The following is a 22,765-nucleotide window of genomic DNA, read 5'->3' on the forward strand; positions in this document are numbered from 1 at the left end:
ACTTCTAGGTTTGACTRTCAAAACCATTCAAAATGTACGGAGCACAACATAAGATTAAAAAAAGTTCACCTGAAAGTATTAATCAATCAGCAGTAATAACCAGCTCCCTCAAAGACTTTCCTCAAGAAGTCTAATACAAAGGATTCACCCTGCCAATGCCCTCTGAGATGCCTGTAGAGCAACTCCTCTGGATATTTATACATTCAGCCCTAATACAACCCAAAACCTTCTCTTGTTCTCAAGTACAAAAATTCAGGATGATGGTATTTCAAGTTGTCCAGGTATCTCAGCAACACTTGTACTCTCAACGTTCACCAAAATAGGTGTCTTTCATCTCTAAGAATCAACAGTATTGATTACAACTTGCAGACAAAATTAACATTTCAGAGTGTTCTCTAGAGAAGAGAATTCTTGAAGAATATTCTTGAAGTTGGAATAAACAGAGGACTCAGTAACACTAGGAAGAATCACACTAAGACATGGGCAGGGACAGCAAGGCACGAGGCAAGGACTTCTGGCTTGGAAGCAAAGGAACTTCAGAGGATATGATAGATCTACAGAGCTCAGAAGGGAATTATGTGGTATAATATAGCTCGAGTGGAAAGTAGTAACAACATCAACAAAACAAGTTCAAAATAAGCAACAGAAGGTGGTTCTTCATGTAGCAAATAGCAGCTCAGCAGAACTCGCTACCAAGGACGTCACGGACAGAAACATGTATTTGTTCATGGGAGGACTGGATAAGCAGCAGGAAGAAACATTGCCCTGTTTACTTAAGCCATTGCACAAGGCTTAAGAAGCTCCCTGAACTCTAAATAGCCAGAGGCTGGAAGATCAAAACATATACACCCATCCTTTTCTTGCTCTTCCTCACGTGTTTACCTACACACACTGCAGCACTTCACAGTTCTTCAACCAAACTGGTTCTCACTTTGGTACTATGGAGGTCCAGAGCTGGTTGCATTGGCCAGTCAGCTTCTGGGTATCCCCACGAAAGGGCACCTCACAACTTCTCTGGCAACCTCTCCAAGTATGTGCCAGCCCTCACAGCACTAACAGCAGCAACAACAAGCCCTTTCCCTTCTATCCACTCACATTTCTCTTGTGTTTCAACTTGTGTCTGTTGCTTCTCATCCTTCYACCACTAACTTCAAAGAAGCTTCTGACTCTCCAGACCCTCCCAACTAGACAGCTGATCTCCCAGCAGCTCTTTGGGCCTCTCCTCCTAACCAAGTGTCCCAGCTCCCAAACATCTCGACCTCCCACTGCAGGACTTGGCTTCAGAACCTCACTCGCTCTCCTGCCCTTGGAAGCCCCACAGGGCACCACGCTCCGCTCTTCCTAATACCGCCTATTTAGTTGTCTTTGCTACAACCGCACACTGTTAATGGCTGTTCAGTTTTGCTGTCTACCTGGATACAACTTTGGTGATAAAAAATGGTGTTTTCTAGGCAGTCAGACCCCAGCCTTTACCTCACAAGAGCTTACTGCATCCCAGATGAAGCACTGGCTTCCCCTTGCCACTTACATGACACTGAAATGGTTGGCAGGAATGATTATGGACAAAATCTATAGATTCCAAATTTCAGTTTCAAGCTTCCTTGAAAGATGAAATCACCTCAGACCACTTAAAAAGAAAAAGTAGCAAACGTTTTCTACCATAAACTGCTTTTGGCAAATTCAAAGACTTCTATCTTCAATCCCCAAAGTTTCTACAACACCCTACAAAAATACAGACAAAAATACAAGTTTAAGGACCATTATTTTTAAGTCACTGCTATCAAATTAGTAAGGAAAACAGTAGTCATTAGATTACTAAGCACAAGTATGTTGCTTTCTCCAAAATTTACACTTCCAAAGTTCAGTTCTAAAGCCCTGTAAAATCCTGAACATTCTTTAGTACTTTTCCTACTCAATCCTCAAACAACTTGACCTTTCAAGACTTGTCTTGAAATTTGGAGAATCTGAGTAGATTTTATTCTTGCAATTATCAGTAACAATTTTCAAAAGGAGTTTTCCTCTTCTTTTTTATCGTACTGAAGGGATCACAAGATGATCCTAGAGAGCAAGATAAAGCACAAACCTGAGTGCAGGAGAGTTTGCTACAACCATGAAACAACACAAGGCAGTAGCCCGAAGGCTACTTTTCTGACAGCTGGAGGAAATGCCATTGCAGTTCAATGCATCTTAATTAGGAAATCAGTACCTACTTCTTAATCAAGGTAAACTTTTCTCTGGCAGCACTGTACAATAAACACTTACTATCAGAATTAAGATGAAAACATGGAGAAGGCTTCTAGAAAAAGAATATTCTGTCACGGAAACACAGTAAACCTCTGTTCAAACAGAAAAGGGGAAAGGTGGCAGGGATTTCCTGTGAGTAGAAAGGCAGAGATATTCACTACATGGAATTCTATAACAGATTAATTAGTGAGGCAATCGAGTAAGTGGTGGCTAAACTACTTCAGACTTGTATTTGAGACAAGGCTGGTCCAGATGGATCCAGAAGAAACGCGCACTTCTAAGAAAAGAACCAGATGTCAGCAGAATCTGCAACAGCAAAGAAAGAAGAAACCATATTATTTATACAGCCTTCTGAAACAACAAACCCAAACCACCTCACCCCGAGCATAACAACCGTGAACTCTTCCTTGCTCCGGCTAAATAGGCTAAGATTAGCAACACCCCACAGCATTWGCCCAAGTCTCAAGGGCAAGAGCTGAAGTAGTTGCTTTGGTGGCCACTGAACACACTGAGTAMTTCTCATTTTTATCTTCTATTAGCTAAACTCTGCAAAACAACAGATCAACCAGCACATTCCACAGCTCTCTCCCTCGGCATTCCCAGCCACCAGCCAGCACTCCCTCTCTTAGCCTGCTTTGCTCCCACAGTCCACACTTGTCTCCACGCCTTTAAAACAAGCAGGGCTGAAAAATCTCATCTTCCCTTACCTCAAAAAACAAGTTGATTTTACATGAACAGCATTATGTTGAACTTCTTCCTTCCCTTTCCCTTTTTCTTCCTCCTTGCCCATTAATCCCAGGTACAGCAGTGCCTCACCTCAGCATGGCACCTACTCACTGCTTCTTCCCAAGAATTCCTTGTGTTCCCACACAAGGAATTCAATTCTGACAGCCAAAAGTGAATTTCTTAAGAACTACAACATCACTTTAACATCTCTGCCATACCTATCTCACTTTATCTACTATGCAAGKGGACAACAGTAATATCCTCAGCACTCTGACTGACACTCAGATGGCAAAGGAGGCTGATTTTACAAGTTTTATTGGAGAATAACCAAACCTACTGCTGAAGACAGGTATATGAAGCAGAAATAGCAAAATAAGCAGTTCCAAATAGGTGCAACTACAAGGCTGAAGGAAGGAAAAGAATGAGGGATTTGCATCAGAAAACAAAATGGAAAGAAGCACTAAGGGGCGTCCAAAAAAAGAGGGGAAGGAGGAGAAGGCAGGAACAGATCTGCAGGTTTCTTGGCTTCATGGGAATTTCCGTCATTTACCAGGGGGACACAGGGAAAAAAGACACTTGGCGATCTCCATTTGTAGAAGTGTCCATAATGTCAGAGTTTAGACCTATCAGAGAGTACTTAATATTATCTGAAGTGAAACCGAAGCTTTCTGCATAAGGACGTAACTAATAAGAATATTAAAACTTARGTCTTAAACAACTAAAATCAGAGAACTGGCTGCCTCTCTGCACGAGACCRTAAATCAGAAAAAATATATTTTTAATAGTTAACTTGAAAGGGCTGATCAACTCTCACATGTAATATTTCAAAGTATCAGTCTGATTTTTCAGTYTGAAAAATCAATAAAGAACTGAAAATAAACAGTACTTATTCTTAAAAAGACAGACTTGGAAACAGCAGTTTAAAAAGCAGGACACTATAGTTTTTAGCTGACTGTTTTATCAAGAACAAACATAAAAAGGCCTGATTTGTCTTGGTAGCAGAGAAGCACAAAGAAAAATTATTGTGCAAGAATTTAAAGAGCAGACACTTCATAGAACAAGATGAAGTTGAAAAATCCTGTTACTTTCTATTCCTATCACACATAATATACCAAAGCCCATTATAGCACCACATTCCATGAAACTTAATCCAATAAAAGCTGSTAAGTTTTGGCACACAAGATATGAACTGTGTATAAATAATAAAGCATAAATTGCAATGATGTGCAGACTAGTTTTACATACAAGGAAGGTTCCTAAATCTCTGCAAACACAATAAAGGGCACAAAACAACTTTTAGGAAGGATTTTGTATGAGAAATAGCTTAGGGAGGAGCAGATTTTAAATCAAAGCTAGGTTGGTTTTTCTATTGCTTGCCTGCAAGTGAAGAGCTTAGAGGGTGGCTGCAGCCTTGTTAGCTCTAAAGCAAACACTCCCCCTCAGTAAGTCTCTGCCCAAGCAAGAAGTCAACCAAAACCACTTCTAGTCGGTGCAGAAGGGAAGATTTTACCAAATGAAAAGACACCCTCTAAGTACCCCCTCCAATGAGGAAACCACCAGGTAGCTCATGCCAAACCCAGCAAGAAGCCAGGAGACACAGTAAGGGTTATTCCCCTCCTAGATGACATGAAGAGCACCCTTTTAAACAGCAGCCAAAGTAACCACATCCAAGCATATTGTCTAACGAGAAGAGATTAGTGCAGGAAAAGAAGAGAGCAGAGGGAAAGACAGGGAGGGAAGAGAAGAATATTTCAGAAGTATGAAGTATTAAATATCTAACTCATACCAGGGCTGAGCATGCTTTGGATCAGGCTAGTAAGCAAAGCAGTTAAAGAAGGTATCTATGAAACCAAAGACAAGCAAAACTCAGACTTGGCTTAAACGGCTGAAAATTAACAGGTATGGCTGGTAGCACCAGGCAAATCACAGTATTTGTTGTCCTTACAAGTCGTCAGGCACCAGTAGTCAAATCCAGCAAAGGTGGCCACAGGGAACCCTGACTTCCTCTGCAGGGAAGCTGGCGAGTCTTCTGGTCACACAGAACATACAGGAGTACCAGAAGCAGATACACTGGCCCCATAAACATATATGCCTTGCTTAAGGTCTTTAATGGCAGGTCTTTTGGTTAAAGGTCTTTAATGGCAGGCAYTCACGGGGTCCAATTCAACCTCTTGCAGAGATACTGACTTTTAAGTAAATTACAACTTTTAAAGCAAGTGAAGTTCTCAATTATATGAACTCAGTGAGTAATATTTTAACATTTACAAAATGATGCAAGGACAATTTAACAGGCTCTTTGTTAGATGCTACTGCATTCTCCTCTAGTCGTTTTTCCTYGTTACTTATTTCTTTAACATCATTCTTTATATCCTTCTTGGCCCTTCTAGGTGTGAAGAGTAGGAACCTCAGTGCAGTAAGTTAAGGATCTACCTAATAAAGGATCTAGAAGAGGTGCTTTTATAATGCTTTCAGTAAGACTTTTTTTTATATTGTTTTGATTTTATCTGAATTGTCTTGGGGGTTTTGTTCCCAAAGGATTTTGTTTAGCTTGCACTTTTCTGKCTTTGTGACAGAAGACACTTTTCTGTCTTCGTGAACAGTGATTGTGTCATCAAGAAGCTAACAGGCTCTTGCAGAGTGTCAGAGATCATTAGTTAAGCTMTATCTGTTTGATTTCTCTTTAATTTTTACCAATTTAAAAGTTTTTTCCTCTGTCTTTTAATTGAGAGCTTTTTCATGTTACGGAAACCTGCGTTCTGCAGCTTTATCAGCTGTAGGTAACAAAGCGCAGCCCTCTCCTCCCAGGAAGGCAAAACAGGAGAGAATTTAAGACCATTTCAGTGTCCCTTCCAAGCATGGTTTGAAAATTGCCTTTGAAAACCTAAGCACATCCATCATGAAGGACGACTTAGGCACTTCTGGAATAAAAGAGAAAAACAAGAAATCTGCTCCTCCTCCCAGAAACCAGGCACCTTCTGATGTCCCTGCCTCCCACCAACTGCCTAAAGCACAAGGAAGAAGCCCCCGACTCAGGATGGAGATTTTGCCCTGGTGGCCATTTCAAGACCTGCAGTATTTTTTATTACGCACAATTTCAATTTTTCATTCGAGGAAAAAAAAAATGTCCATGATAAGATATGAAAACTAGTAGTTCAAATCAGTGTAGTATTTATTCAAAAATAGGGATGAAGTATATAGATAGGTACAAGTAGCAAAAATCAATCTTCATTTATTACTACTACAAACGTATAGCATATGTATATGTGTATAACATTTACAATTTATTATAAACTACTTAATACAAAGCTCAGAATAAGACCTATTTATTGTACAATTGCTTGTGATAAAACATTTGCTAAAACTGTTATATGACATTTTTGGCTGTACAACACAATGTTGTATTCAAATGACACATCGTTTTTCCCTATAGTATTAACTCTAATGAACTTATTTCAGTATGCAAAAAAAATCTCTCCCGTACCCTCTCTCCTTCACTGTTTTTCCCTTAAAAAGTCAGATTAAAAAAAAAAATCCAAGGAAAAATTGTTACTATTGAATGAAGCATCCTACAATTTACCAGCTGTGGTCCAAAGAGTCATCAGTGGTGTTTCCAAATCAAAATTCCTGTTTGTAACTGATTTCCTTGAATCCATTAGTTAAAAACCTTTCTAACCAAGGTTCTATGTCTATACTTACTTGTTTTACAATAAGGTAAGGAAAAAAAACATAATGAAAGCATTTTCCAAGATCTATTCAACATTAAAGCAAATGCAGTTTAAACCTAAATAAAACCTGCTAGACAACCAGTCATTCTGAAATAATTGTGCCCTTGATACCTACAACGTATACTCTCTCTATATATATAAAAAGAACTTCCTGCTTTTAATATTTTGAGTTTCTCCTAATAGTAAGAAAAAAACAACCAAAAAACCAAACCCCACACCAGGAATATTTGAAAACTATCAGCTAAGAATTACATTTAGTCACCAAACCAAGCTAAAAGCACGTGAGCACTCAAGTTAAGTTTCTTGCAGCCTGTTAGTTCCCCAGTACCAAATATTTTCACCCAGAACTTAAGAACTTGCTTGAATAAAGCCCCCTGAGGGGCAGATGCAGGCAACCTGTGCAAGGCACCATCTCCTCCTCGCGACACCCGCGGCTGCTCGGGCGGTTTCGGGGACTGCGAGCAGCTCCGCTTCTTCCCTCCCCTCTCAAAAACACATCTCAACAACATACAGAAATATCCAAACAAAAAAAAAAAAAAAATACAGTCTGCAGTGAATGTGCGAGTACAGATTTTATCATTCCACCTCTCACAATTCCACGTTCATTTCACAACTCCATATGCAGTGCATGTTAGACTGGTTGGGTGGGCATGTCTCAAGTTCAAAGTTAATCTCATGTCTTTTGGGTTCTTCGAGAGACAGTATTCACCGTTTCTTCAAGGCTTTCCATGGCTTCTGGGCATGCCTATGTTTTTAGTATCTCGGAAACCTATCCTGTCCCTTTTGGTTTAGCTGTGACAAAAGAACAATGCTTATGTTACGCTCTCGGTTACGCTAGTGACACACGCGTTATGTTTCCAGATTTGCTCTTTGCACACTGCCTACACCCAAGAACAGCCATCCCCAAATGGAGCAGAACTGAACAGCCAAAGAGAAAACCCACGGATGAGGCAACATTAAGAAACTCGGGCCATTCAGTCTGCTCCCTTGCTTTTGGGTCAGTAAGTTCTTAAAAATGTAGAGATATGTAGGATCCCAGAGCAGCGCACAGAACTAGCACCACTCACATAAAAGCAAGCAAGGAAACTCCTTCCAAATAAAACAATCATTTTGCAACACTATCCCTAGAAATTCAGTGCTGTATGTACCCGGCCACCATAAGAAAAAGATAAAATATGCAAAAGAATAAAGGAAACACAGAGCCCTCAAATTCCACACCCTCCCACCCAATATTGAATGTTCTGGAGCCATCCTATTACACCATTAATACTGTGATTAACATCTTCCAAACTGTTTTACAGATGCTTCGGGCTAATCTGGCCCTATAGTATRTAGGATAAGACATTATCACTCAGTATAAGACTTCTTGATTTGGAAATATTCTTAGTCACAAACATTACTAGCGTAATAGTCCTAAGAGCAAATAAAGACCAAATCAAGTGAAGAGAGATGAAAACACACAGAGGGAGGAGGCTGAAAAGCAATTCTGGAATCCTATGCTGCACGTGAAAGAGATTAGACACAGCCCAGGTACACAGGCTGGTACACAGCAGGTAGAGAGTATTCCCACAGCTCCCACCTGTGTACACTGCATACGTTTTAATGTTTCAACTGCATACAAGCTTCTGTATCTGTAATAACATCACTTGTGCACTAGTAAAGTTTACATGCCACATTTGGCAGTGGTAACGTACTACTAAATGATGCTCGCATTAGAAAGAAGTGTAAGTCAASACAAGGTTTAATTTCAGTAATTTTTTCCTTAATACCTAGGTATTACTGTTACTACTGGCTTCTTTGTTGTTACAGTAAAAGGCTCATTCCAGCGAGTTTGCACTGACTTCTATTAATTTCATTTTTAGAAGTCTRTATTACTAAAGATTAAAACCATATTATAAAGAACACAAAGACAAATTTAAACAGTGAGAATATTTCATGTTAAATTACAGGCTAAGAAATAATTACCTGTTTGTATTCACCAACGCAGTTCTGACAGCAGAATCTTTTCTGCTGACCATCAATAGTAAGAATATTGTTTCCAGCTCCTTTACTGGGCAAATACTCCCCACACTGCTCACAGCAATTCATTATTAAACCATTTGCCATCCTGTATCTATTGAAGCAGTGGTCACTGCACAGCTTATGAGTCATATTTTTAAAGCTAACTTCATGACGAATCTAAAAAATAAAAAAATATATATATTTCAGCAACACACAAGCACAAAGTTGTTACTCAAAACTCTCAAAGTTTTACCCTTTAGTGTAATGAAAAAACAGAGATTTCAATTAGCCCACTGCATAATTCAGTTAGAAGTCATACTAGAAATTATTCTTAAAGAAATATGATCAGTGACAGAGCCCTTGAATAGGCTGCCCAGGGAGTTTAAATTTAAATATATTGTTCATTATATCTCTAAAACCATTTGAGTAATTTCAGAATACTGAATACAGTAAATCAAATTTAACAACAATTCTTGTACACAGCAAAATGATCTAATTATGRTCAAACTGTATCATAATTAGAACTTTTACTGACTTCATTTAACACAACTTTCATTCAACAGTAGGCACAAAATATTAACATGAGGCACTCTAGTTCTTAAACAAAGTTAAAACAGCGAAATGATTTTAACTTCTTTTGAATTCTTCCCTCCTTCAGTCACTCTTAATAAATATTAACTCTATCTCACTGTGTAAGAAAATATGCAACCCTATTTTTAAATCTCTTACATTAGATTTATGTTGATATCATTACGATTATTGTCATTGGGGAGAGGGAGGCAGAAAAACCAAAACACAACCAGACCTCAGTTAGTTTACCACAGATAGTGCATCTGGATTTATTCACAGCTCCTTTTGAGGGATTCTGCTTGTCTTCATAGAAGGATAAGCATGAGGTACTGCAGAACTCCTGGAAAGACTCACTTGAATCCACTTGAGCAACGATGGTACCTTTCATTGTCGTTATATCTCTGAAAGACAAAAAAGATGAATAAAACTCTACAGCGTGTGCATGCATGTAACAGATATGGATGGAATATTTTATATGGATGGAATATTTTATATTTATAAAGACTTCCTTTTTGTTGCAATTTCAAACCAGCTTGGGATCTGTACTATTGTTAAACCTACTATTTGGCATAGGGCTAACAACATTGTTACAACAAATATAAGAATAGTGTATTTTCAGTGTAAAAGAACTATTCTTTTATAATTTTTTCTTATATTACATTTCAGAACTAAATTTCTCTTGATATATCATTTGGCATCAACTATAGCAAACTCAAGGAAAAAAATGAGTCTTTTTTGTAGCTTCACATAAAACAAACTTAACCAAGTTTCACATAAAACAAAACAAAACAGAAAAAAAMCACAGAACTATAATAAAACACAAATAAAGGTCATTTCTTGCTTATGAGCACTCTACCACTGCAGCAGTCATTTCGGGATAGAACAAAGAGGAGGGAGAAGGTAACACACTCTCAGAAATATAACCAGGATTAAAACTCTACCACAAACTTGCCTAATAATAATAATAGTAGTAGTAGTAATAGTAATAATAATAGTGTTCTAACCACATCACATAATGAATAGTTTCAAGTTCCAAAACACTTGAACAGTTCTGGTAGCTTTCCATGAAACTGTAAAAACTTCATCTGTTAAACCAGACCAGTAACTTGCAACAAAACTAATCTAAGATGGAACAAACCATCTCCTAACTATTCTGAATCAAACTGTTTCCTACTGAAGCTGATTCCAGACTTCTTTGCTCTTTGGCTGTGCTGCACTGCTTGCAAGCACCTCTGCAACTTAAGTCTTCTCACTCTGCCTTTGCTATTCAACTGGCTCTTCCAAACTTGCTGGGCCGTCCCAAGGGCAGCCACCTCCTTAATGCCAAGCTACTGTTTCCAACTCGTTTTCAGCTGTAGTCAAGTGCCATTATTAAAAACAACATCACTAAGTATTAGTTTGAACCGAGATGGCTGGATTCATTAAATATGTTCAGTTTAAACATGTGGAATGTTTCAAGTCCTACTAATATCACACAGCAGTAACTACCAACAAGAATTCATGCCCGCTAGCGTCACAGACCTGTATTTTCTTAAGACAAAGTACAGAGGCTACAAAATGTACAGTGCACTGGACTACTGATACACATACCATAAAATATAGGCAGTAATGAGAATAAGATTCTTTGCCTTCTGAGTAAGAAAACTCTTTATTACTGACATACTAGAAATTCTGCCATTAGGCAGAATAAAGAAAAAAAAACGATCAGGTAGATCCAAATCTCTATTCACATAGTAGTGGATCATCATGTAGGAAAAGTCCTGCCACAAACACTCAGACGTAGGTCTAAAACTAGGATGAGTGGCAAATCTTGGCAACACATAGTGACTGGAAAAGTGTTGTGTCCTTCCATGGACACCTTGCTTGAAAATGACTTGCACTGTACAGAATATTAACACTTAGAAGCCTGATTTCCAAAGGAAAGTGGGCACATTCTGGCAACAGAAGGAATCTGGGGTGGTGTGGGGAGTCTCATTGTTTCTGTTCTGCAAAGCCAAGTTGCAGCTCCAGCCTTGAGGAGCTTCCAGCTGAATCCTACAAAGCCTTACAAACACAACTAACTTTTAGGAAAGCACATGAGTAGTTACAGAACAAAGTCAAAAAGTAACAGTGTCAGTAAAAATTGAGTTTTATAAACASTAAGAAGAATGTCAGACATCCCTCACACCCCCCTATACTATTATTGAGGAATAAACGTTTTATTTGAGAAGAAATACTAGTTTGAAAATGATTAGATTTGTGTAGAAATTTTAAGTTTACAGCCAAAACACAATTATCTTAGGCCTTACTTTTTGCATGTAAAAAAAAAAAAAAAAAAAAAAAACCCAAACCTACATTTTAAGATAAAACTGAGCATTACCTCTGAAGAAACCATCACCTCCAACCAAAGAATCAGTTGTGAGAACTAGCCACTTAACATAATTAGCCATGAGTTTTCCGTAAGATGGAAACAAGAAGACACCTTTGTACACCATAMAACTAGCTAAATATGGTTGGTCACCAAATTACTTCTTAAAAAAGCCCAAGCTGTACACACATACACCAACTTAGAAAAAGATCAGAGAGTGATTTTAGCTAGCTTTAATAGAGGTAAGTGCTGAGAGAATGTCAGCTTGGCACATGAAACGAAGACCTTGTCAAAACAGACAAACAAAACCCATACAGCAGGTTTTAGTGCTTTGTCTTTCATAGTTTCTATCTCTCATTCTCTGAGCTCCAAAGCTGCTAAAGTTTTACTTTGTTGTAGCACACACAGTGCATTATAGAGAATAATGAATGGCTGAGGTTGAAAGGAACCTCTGGAGATCATCTAGTCCAACTCTCCTGCTCAAGCAAGGTCAACAGAGCATGTTCAGTATTTCCAAACAACAGTAAAGCTGCATTTCTATAGCCAGGTTTTATAGTTATCATTTATAGAGCACTGCTTACAACTGCGTAAGTTTTTCAAGCCCTTTTGGATTTAGTTGTTAGTATGAAACAAGATGTACCAAAGCCCTTACTTTTTGCACATAACACAGAGTTTCTTTGGAGCAGGTTTGTGTGAGAACGACGACAGGCAGGTAGTAGAGCAGAAAAGGTGAGCGGATCCTTTGCGCTGGTAGGCGGTCTGGCCCTTCTGCAAAGGCTTCTTGCAGTTGGCACAGGTCACTTTAACCTGCTTAGAAGGCTGYTGCTGGGCAGAAGGCTGGAAAATTTGTTTAGGAAGCGATGCTACTGGTGACAGAGAATCCACCCCTGGTTGCTTCTGATTCCTAGGAAATGAAGCCGACTGAGATATCCAGGAATCTTTAAGACAAAAAGAAAAATGAACAGAGAAAAAAACCCCAACAAAGTCCATAAACTGAACAGACATTTATGGATATATGAAACAGTTATACATTTCTGGTACATTATCAGAAAACAATGACTTGCTGAAAGTGACCATTAATGGAGGAAAACACTACTTCAGAAGTTMAGGTTTCCAATAAAATTCAGTTTGATGGTATCACTCTCCACAGGCACAGAAAGCTTTGGAGCACAACCAAGTCTCAAGAGGGTCCCATTCTACTTCTGGAAGCCGATTTTACAGACCTTAGTTGGCTTGCAGAGATACCTCCAGACAAACAAAACTGCAATTGCCAACTCCGATTAAAAAGAGACCAGCAGAAAACATGGAATTTCTAAAATTGAGCTGTCAGAGATAGAAGGTTTGCATATTTATGTCTGAAAACATGAAAACTCAGGTTTTCATTAGTTATCTGGTTCTAAAGCAAGCTTTAATAACCAACTACAGAAGTGTGACAAATCCTAGGGTCCAAAGTTCACAACATTTTTTAGCTTGGCTTCCAGCCAGAGAACCGTACTGCAGCTGGAGGCAAGTACAGTGGGTCAAAGCCATGACCATGTCCATGGCTCCTGTAAGAGGCTCCTGTTTTACTCAAAAACCCTTTCAGTGCAATGGCTGTCACTTCATCAGCAAATTCACAAATTCATGAGAGTTTCCAAGACTTTAATATTCCTCAGCAGAAATGGGCAAGCCTAAAAAATTATGTTCCACTAAGGAGCAGGACACAAGCCCAGCCAACCCCTTCCAAAACACAAAGAGGAACTTTCTTACACTACAAGAAACCACTTCAGTTTATTTTCAGTGTCTCAGCTATCTCAAATACCATCACAGGACACAGACCTATCTTTTCAGACCATCGTTCCAAGCCTGTAAAACAGTATTCACAAGTTGTTTAGCATTTCACTACATCCTCATCTACATAAACATTACTCAAGCACTTCTGCTACCACTTTTAAGTTTAGAGTGAACACAGAATTTAAAACAACTAAATAAAATATCAGAGCCTTGAATGTCTCAGGATGTTCTTGAAGTGTTATTACATGGGGTATTAACAACCACATGAAAGAGTTTTAAGATATATAAATCAGGAGACTACCTACAGATTTCAGCAGCTAGCCATAATCTGTTCCTGATGGATGCTGTCTGGTCCATAAACATTYATTATAGCCTATGAGCAAAAGCCCTTCTATTTTCTCAAACCTTCTCTTTCCCCTAAAGGCTTTTATGAAGTATATTCTCTTGCACAGTTTTAAAATGCAGTTTAGGAACACGGTGCCCCAAGAAGCCTTCATACACCAAACACTCCTGTATAGGCAGAAGATGATTTCCTGCATCAAGGATGTCCTTTTTCTCAGGAGCACAGGACAAGCTGGAAACTGCCCCATTAGASAGCACATACGTGAGGAGAAGAGTTGGGACAAAGACATGAAGACAACTGAAAAACAGCAGAACCAAACACATTCTTCTCTAAGCCTTTAGGTAAGTTTACTTGTAACAGGCAAGTATCCATTCAGACAGACTAGGGCATGTTGCCAGAGGGCTTGAAGTTCCATTGGACTTGAGAGCCCTCTTCAAACTTTTATATATTATTGTGTCAGCTCCCTTGGACAGACAAATAGATCTCCTGGCAGCACTTCAATATGTCAAAGTACTTAATGAGATGCTTTTTTTACATGGCAGGTTTGAAGTGGGAATGCCTTGTATTTCTCCTCTACCCGGAGGCCAGGGCAAGCCCTGCAGGATTACACAACATATGCCTGTAGTTCCAGTTGCACTCAACTGCCACTCACCAAAACGTCAACTTGCTGGGGCTGTTTGGGTGTGAAACTTCTCGCACAACTTCCTTGCATCTCACTGAGGTGACCTCTCTTTGCTTAAAATATTAAAGCTCTAGAGGGCCCTTTCCTTCCTCCCCAAGCTGACATTTTATTTCACTTTTTCCTTCCACAAGCAGACCACAAGAACATCTGAAGATGCGTTATCTTCCTTTYCCAATTTTTCCTTTCACTGTTTCTATCTTTCACTTTCAGACTTCATCTTTATACCATAATTTTTTGTGCCATTTCACTTTAACAATGTTACCTCTTCCACTTAATATTTTCTATGAAGAACCTATAAAATGTTTTTCATGTCCTTGAACTGAGAAAACAYACTACACTTTCTTGGGTGAGTCATAACGGAGTTTGCATCCTCAACTGTTACAACGTCTTCATCCTTAGGAATCCTATCAGGCAATTCTCTCCTTCAGTGGCCAAGCTCGTAATATAGTTATAGGTTTGATCTCTTCCTGCTCTCTTCCTGCTCTAATGGCATTTTACAACATTGCCATCCTTTGTCCCTTGTTCCTTCTCTTAACTGCTGTAAAATGATTCCTCCAACAGCACCAACACATTCTTTTGTGGAGGCATCTTGCAAAACAGCACAAAGTAATCGGGGTATTTTAAAAGCTTAAAGCCCAAGAAATGGCTTCAGCACAGCCTGGGACACGCAGGATGCTTTATGGAGCACTATGGAAGTACTGAGCTCTGGCCACTCAGCTCTACCAACACGAGTTACCAGGTTCAGAGCAGTCCAGTTTCGAGCTGCCATAATTATTTACTATATGTTGCTTCTGTTCTTGGGCAGTTTTCATACACAAAAACTAGACTCCTTTCAGAGAAAGTGAAGTTCCAACTACAAAGCACTTCCAAAGTGCTCCAAAGCTCCCAATGTCCATAGACATGAAGTTCCGAATTAGGGTTCTCTAGAAGTAGGTATCGAACACTTCCAATACTGTGGATGCATTTAGTCCAGAGAAACTTGCCAAGGTGCTTCCCAAGCACCTGTWCTGGCTTTGTGACCACATACAAGGGATTTCTGACCATCCAAATGGAATTCAAACCTCACTATCAACCAYTTACATCTATTTTCCTCAGAATGTGTAGATGTAGTCTCCACTAGGAAAAAAAAATAATACACACACACACATATAAATACATATCACAAAACTACACCCTAGGTTTGTATCTTCAAGGCTTCAAGTCTTTTCTACTTCCATTGGGAAGCAAACACATACTTCTCCATGATGCAAGCCAGATGCATCTTTAGGTAATGTGCTGGTACCAAAAATCTGTAAAACTACCTTTTTTAAAACCAATAATAATGATTATATTTAAGCTCTTACCAAAACATTTAAGCTCTTTGCCAAAATCATTTAAGCTCCTACCAAAATCTTACCAAAGATTTTCATAGACAAAAAATGCTAGCAATGCAAGAATTCCTAAAGAAAATTCTAATATCTGAGTACATTTAAAATTTGCTATTGACTTCTTGTGACCCATTCTGAACTGCAGGCCATGGTTTTCAGTCCATGGTCTTTACATGACAAAAGCCAAACACATTTATCATCAGTAGATTTAAATTAACCAGGTATCRTTCTTGACCTCTACTGGGAATAACTTAAAACCATGGAAATTGCAGCAGATGGATCTCTACTGCTGCAGAAAATGTGGATCTAAGCACCCCGCATAACTCTCATAATTTTAAACATATTTAAGATCAAATTCTTCCTGATGATATTAGAGAAGTTTCTAAGAGGCAGTGCTAACTTCTACTAAGGAATTCACACTGAGTTCTCTCTGTCTCTAGGATAAGAGGGAAGCTTCTGGGGAAGAAAAATAGCAAACCACGAAATGTGTGTCTTGAAGAACCCTTYGCAAGTACAAAAACCTATAAAAGATCCACACCTACCGTGTTTCTTTTTGTTTTGTTTTTTTTTTCTTGTGCAAAAGTATTTTTCTTCCTATAGCTTTCTTCTCCTTTTTTCCTCTTCATGTTTCTTCTTTTCACGCTCTCGGTCATTTTCCTTGTTCTTCCTTTTTTAGTTCCTTCTCCTTCCCTTTACCTGTAGCCCTTCCCGTTTCCTTTTGAGCTTACTTACTCCTTTTTCACACCCAAAGACCACAGGTACACAAAATGATCCCATATACACTTCACTTGTAAACTTCTTTCCTCCTCCCTTCTTTGAGTGAGACCCTTTCATTCAGTTCTTAAACCTACTCCCAACCACTGACTACTACAGGAGCCCTGAACTCTTATCTATTTCAACACTGCTCTAACCCTTCATATCAGACTTCCCACATGCAACTGTCCCCGTTAGTTACACCAAAAATAAAAGTATATTGAGGGAAAACTCATGCTGGTTTTCTTAAGACAGAGGCAATATTTTAAGGTAACAAATATCACGATTTCACACACATCTATTACTATTTGGGACTGTGATGACACAAGAATTAGACCACACATCCGAGGGAATAGCTATTAACAGTAGGAATGTTATTTTCAAAAAAAAAAAAAACATCCGAGGGAATAGCTATTAACAGTAGGAATGTTATTTTCAAAAAAAAAAAAAACAGGAATTTGTAAATTAAATAATGAAAAYAACCAGACAACAAATTTTATATGCTTCAAATCTGCAAGTCAAGTTTTGAAATTAGTTTAAGATTAGCATAATTTTTAAAAGCAATATTAGCAACTGACTTTTTAAAAAATGCTTAGCTTTATACTGCCATGTTTATAGTGCAATGTTAAAGGAATCAACAAAATAAAATAGAATTGTAAAAGTCCTTTTGGTAGTATATGATCAAATTAAAGAATTCTTATTTAAATATTTGTTGAAAAACAAGTATAAAAACCATTCATTTTAAGCACCATGTTATCACATTAAGAAACTGATTAACAGCAAGGGTCTCCTGCCCTTGGATTTTAGCTGTTCTAGATTCTCTTTTTAAGATGAACCTACTCAATCTGAAGTTAACCTGTAGCCAAAGGTCTAATTAGTTTTCCTCAGTTCTAGCCTAACGGAGTAGCAGAATATCAGTATGTACTAGAATTTCATCTTTACACTGAAAATTTTAAGCTACATTATGTGAAAGCTCAAACTCTGAAGAATGCATCTCCAAGATGACCATTCACAGCTGCCCCCATTTCCTCATGAGCAAGACCTGCTTAATGGCTACACAGGAAACATTTTACTGCTATTTTCACATAGATACAGAAATAAAACAGCTGGTCTCTAAAAACAACTCATATTGTATAATATAATATGCATTATTATAGGTGACTCTAAATACCAAAGTGTTAAATAATCTGCTGCAGGAATATTTGAGCATGCAGATAATTCAGTCCCTGTTCTGTGAGGTGCTGTAAATTCTGCACGTTGCTATTACTACACAACGTCATGTTAGCTAATTGAGCACATGACACAGACCAGATTTTCAAATTCTTTTTTTTTGCATGTCAAAGAACAGTCAATTGATGACAATAAAAATCAAAGGAGTAATACTTAAATAATACTAATACCTTACAGTAGTCACAGAACTGCGTAATAGAAGTTTACCAACAGAGAAGTATACAAAAAGGTACAAAGGTTTTATAAATGCCCTAAACTTTTTGTGCATTGGAGGGACACAAAGGCAAAGAAAGTATTGCCTGTTTTTTTTTTATATATAATATAAAATATATATACAAATATATATTACATATATATCATATATAAATACATACATGACATTTCATGTCTCGCATATTTTTAATATATATTTATGTATGTATGTCTCAAAACACCTGAAAATATTACCAACTGCTAACCTGGAACAGTTTAGCTACCAACACACTATCCTATTTTATTAGAGAGTCACATATGGTTGTGATGGGGATGAAGGAAACCAAGCTCTTTTCTAAAAGGTAAGCTAAAAATACTATATAGTGTAACTTTCAAGATCATCTTAAACATCTTATGACTTCTTTTCAGCTTTTAAGGAAGCATTCGATATTAGAGCTTACCAGGGTTATGATGAGTCACAGATTCTCCATTTTGAAACACATCTCCAGCCACACTCATCCTACCAGGATTGAAAGGTCCTACACCAGTCTTGGTCTGTGAAGTTAAAGATGGGGTGTATGTTTGCATATTAACACCAAAATTACTTGACTGCAGTCCGTTAGATACATCTCCCAAGTTGGAATTCTGCAGTGATGTTACATGCGTAATCATTAAGTTCATGTCACGCCCTTCAGCATTTTCTACATGACCATCACTCACAGAGCTCATAGCACCTGTAACATTAGCAATCTGAATTTCAGAGTCTGGTTCTGTGGTTATACCACTACTACCAATTCCTGAATTTACCTTACTTCTTGAAAAACTGGAAGATGAGAATTCCATATCGTTGGTTCTATTTTTACACTCTGGATGCCTTCGTTCATTAAAACTGGAAGCATTCTTCTCTTGTCCTTGATTTGTTTCAACATCTTCTTCATCATCAATAATAATAGTTTCACTTATACTCCCCTTTTGAGCATTTAAGTCTTTTGGAGGAGGATGCATTTTGGAATCATTCCCCTGAAGCTCTTCATTTTTTGATGATGCAAAAGCAGCGTTCCTTTGATCTGGTATTAGTGATGTAGAGGTTTGCGGAGGTTGTATAGGTTCAATAAAGACTACATCATCATCATCTTCTATAGGAGAGTTTTGGAATTTATTAGATCTAGAAACTAAAGAACTGGGTGGACCTCCAAACGTATTTCCTACATTTGCAAGGCCTGCTGCCATGGTGGTTTTCCCTAGCAGACTAGGAGTATGTTCAGACAGCTCTAATCCTCCCAGAGAACTTGTGTCCATTCGAGATCTGCTGCTTAAAGAAAAACACACAAGAGGGGTGGGGGGAAGGAAGAGAAGAAGTCCAGCTTCAGAGAGAGACTTAACTTCCCAATAACTGGTTTTAAAATAACTGCAGATTTAAAATAGTTTCGGCTTTTGCTTTTTCGAATCAAGATCATCTGGAGAAAATTTCTCTMTGTTCTTTGATTGTCTCTACATTTATGTGTACTAGTAACACTACACTAACACTGCACTAGCAAGACACCCTGCCATTACTAACACTCCCACTTAACAGCTATGCATTGTTATTTAGCAATATATATACACACACACACACAGTGGAAACGGAATTTGTTGGTATTTATTCCGTCAGCTTGACCTCTCACTCCCTCTCCCACCCTTGAATATAAAGTGGTCCTGTAGCAGTGCCTTTGTTCAATTCCAAATCAAGATCAAGGGTTAGACAAGCAGTCTGAAAAAATGTGAAGTCTTATTAAATTTTATTCCTATTAGCAGTGCTACAAAATCACAACTTTAATTGATTTATATAAGATTGAAACCAGATCTCAGTGTCTAGCAAAGTGTCTAACAAAAAGAACATCAAAATCAGTTTGTATATTAGTCATCTCAAAATTCAACCAATTTTTCCACAGTTCCACATAATGTTAGAAGTTAAACTCCTTACACAGCCACAGTATAACTGAGACAGAGAAGTAGGAAGCAGAGCTAGTGCAGTCTGGAGGTCATTACTGAGTAATGGAGGGTTAAGATCAGTCTCTTGTTTCTACGTCACTCCAAGAGACTGCTCATCCAAGGCTCTGATTTACTACCTCCTCTTCCACTGCAGCCTTCAACAACTTAACCTGCTTTCTCACTCTTGCATAAGATGCTTCTTTAACCTCCCTCCCAGTGGTTACTCTTCATGGCTTTCTGATTGTTGCTAGTAATTTCACAGTTTTAGGAGTCTGTTATTTACAACCGTTAACTCTAGTATGAATTTTTAAAAAGGAAATCAGGTTAAAATATTTCTGTACCTGAAGTTCAGACAAATCTACCATCATACATACAAAACAATCAAAATAGACAAAMATCTCTGTAAAGAACATTTGTACTAAGAGTAAATTAAGCTGATATTGATACACATAAAAAAATACAGACATAATTACATGACAATTTGGGTATATCTTGGAATACATGCTAATGTGAGATATCACTGAACCTCTCTGTAATTCTGAAGCTTTTTTGTTTATGAAAAAAATCAATAGGAAAAGCAGAAAAATCCTGCCCATCAACACTTACCCATCCAGAAATCCACTGCAACCTGTTTACCTTAGTAAGTCACTTCAAATCTTTTCCTCTGCTCTGGGGAATGTGCTCTTCTTCTATCAACTTGCTGCCCTCCAAAAAACTGTTCTGAAACAGAGTAAAAACAAATAAATATTAAGTTTCTGAAATAGTTACTCCCTCTCTAGCCTCTTTCTAGCAATCACCTCTATTAAACTTTTTCATTTCCTTCTAACGTACAGTTTAAGGTCAGACCTGATTTTTAGCACTGTCATCATAACGTATTAGAAATTGCCCTTTCTATACAACCACTTCCTAAAGTACATCAGCAGAACTAGTGCTTATTCTGGATTTTCCACTTTGTTACCTCAGATTTCCAGAATTCTTTATTTGCTACTATACAGACAGAAGGGGAAAAACATTGTTTGCTAAGAAACAGACATGGCAGCAATTAGGTTATCAAAGACTAGATTTAAAAAGCAAGTATATTTGTRATAAATATTAAGGAAGCAAATGGTTCAAATTGAGCTATTACGCTGCTTCTTCATTTACCACGTCAGCTTCCCTTATGCTTGTAGCAGATTATACAATGTTTAAATCAAGATACAGAAAAAGGAAAAACTGCACAACAGACATTATAAACCAGGCTTACAATGCAACTTAAGCCTTACAATTACTAATTATTTCCAACGTGTATATACAGCACTCCAGTGGTATTTAATACACTGAGATTCAAAGTTCTCACTCAGACCAGACATCCATCCTTATATTAATGCATACAACCATTTACAAGAGATGAAAAAKGCCCCAAGTTCAAGCCTGCATTTATTCTACAGGCTTTACAACTGTCATTAGGTTTCCCAGGCTTGGCAGTACTTGGAAGGCTTGGGAGTTTTCAATTTCATATATTTTCTTTCACAAAAAGTGCAAAACATCACAAGAATATAAAACATTTTTAAAAAATATCTAAACAGACAGGAGCAAAGAACATACCAAGACTAAGYTTCAGTCCCAGCTCAAACCTTTGCTATTGGTATTTTTATAAATCCTTACTAGACAGGCAGACTTGGGTCTTACCTCTGCTATGTGTCCCACGAGGGTATTATAATACAKCACAAAATACAGCTTTTTGCCTAAACACATTTACCTCCCTATCCAAACACACACGATTTCCAACAAAATCCTGGTTTAGTGACTTGAATTATTCAATATGACATCAAAATAAGAAAAGCTTATAATGCGCCTAACTATTCCTCAGTACAGTCATAAGGAAAATGTGTATGGTTTTCCTCATCTGCTATACCATTTCATATTTCTGCAGCATCCAGAAATGAAGTTCCAGAAACTTAAATAATTGTTCTTGGTAGCTGCAAAATTAAGGAGCTAATATCCTAAAATTTGAGGAAAACCCACAAAACTACACAAGCAATGTTGTCATTAGCATTTCTAAAGCTAACAACTGCCAAAGGATAAATAATTTAGAGAATGACAACAAAGAATTTGGAGTAAGAAAACAGGCAACGACACTGCACAACTAATAGCAGTGRAAGATGCATCATGAGCAAAATGCAGCTGCTGGACCCCACAGGATGGATCAGACTGGTAGGTGATTTTTTGAAACTTTGCAAAACAAAAAGAAAAAGCAACAAAAAGAAGCAAAACATGGTGAGACCTGGTCTGCAAGGAACACAAGAGCGTTCAGCGCTGCTGGAGTCCAGCACTTTGGTGGCAGCCCCACAGGCACCGACCCTACGCTCGAGTGGCAACGCAAGCCCACGGATAGACAGCAGTCCTTCCCAAATCAGGCTTTAGGTATCTCCCTTTTAAATGCAACTTTATCACACATATAGAAAAAGTCTTCATGGAAATAAATCAGAATCCCAGAGCTACATTCAGGGCTTAATTGTTGGAAGAAATAAAAGGCAAAGTAGAAGCATTTCTCTAGCAGGATGGGAATGCCTCTAAGGCAGCCAAGCCTATGAAATGCTCAATAGACTAAATTTAAAACATCTTCACTTATCTGCTATTAGGAACTGAAGAAACGGAGAGGAGAAAAAGGAGGTCCATAAAAAAATTTCCCAACTCCATCTTTAGCAACGCTAAACTGCCTTTACAAACCTTTATTAAGAGCCATTGCTGACAGTAGCAAGGAACGTGGCAGAAATGGAAGAGCACAGTCATGGTTACGCACACTTGGAGTGAAGTCATAGAAATGAAGAGGAATGAGTGAAGTCCAGCCAGAACTTACAT

The 22,765-nt window shown here is 38.1% G+C and overlaps 1 protein-coding gene across 3 annotated transcripts in view; it reads right to left on the minus strand.

The window, feature by feature from the left end:
* Positions 1 to 22,765, minus strand: part of ZMYM2 (zinc finger MYM-type containing 2) — an 81,444-nt gene that overhangs the window by 43,652 nt on the left and 15,027 nt on the right. For 2 of the 3 annotated variants that reach the window (XM_026035046.1, XM_026035049.1), the window contains exons 2-6: positions 20,531 to 20,644; positions 18,415 to 19,262; positions 12,266 to 12,551; positions 9,502 to 9,667; positions 8,661 to 8,873 (exon numbers count right to left, since the gene is read on the minus strand). In XM_026035046.1, coding sequence (XP_025890831.1) covers positions 8,661 to 8,873; positions 9,502 to 9,667; positions 12,266 to 12,551; positions 18,415 to 19,252 — 1,503 coding nt within the window. In that variant the 5' untranslated portion in view covers positions 19,253 to 19,262; positions 20,531 to 20,644. The remainder of the gene's footprint in view (positions 1 to 8,660; positions 8,874 to 9,501; positions 9,668 to 12,265; positions 12,552 to 18,414; positions 19,263 to 20,530; positions 20,645 to 22,765) is intronic. The other variant, XM_026035047.1, reaches the window with a different exon arrangement.

The sequence above is a fragment of the Nothoprocta perdicaria genome, unplaced genomic scaffold, assembly GCF_003342845.1.
Source record: "Nothoprocta perdicaria isolate Ctin4 unplaced genomic scaffold, notPer1 scaffold_155, whole genome shotgun sequence".
Classification (NCBI taxonomy): Eukaryota; Metazoa; Chordata; class Aves; order Tinamiformes; family Tinamidae; genus Nothoprocta; species Nothoprocta perdicaria.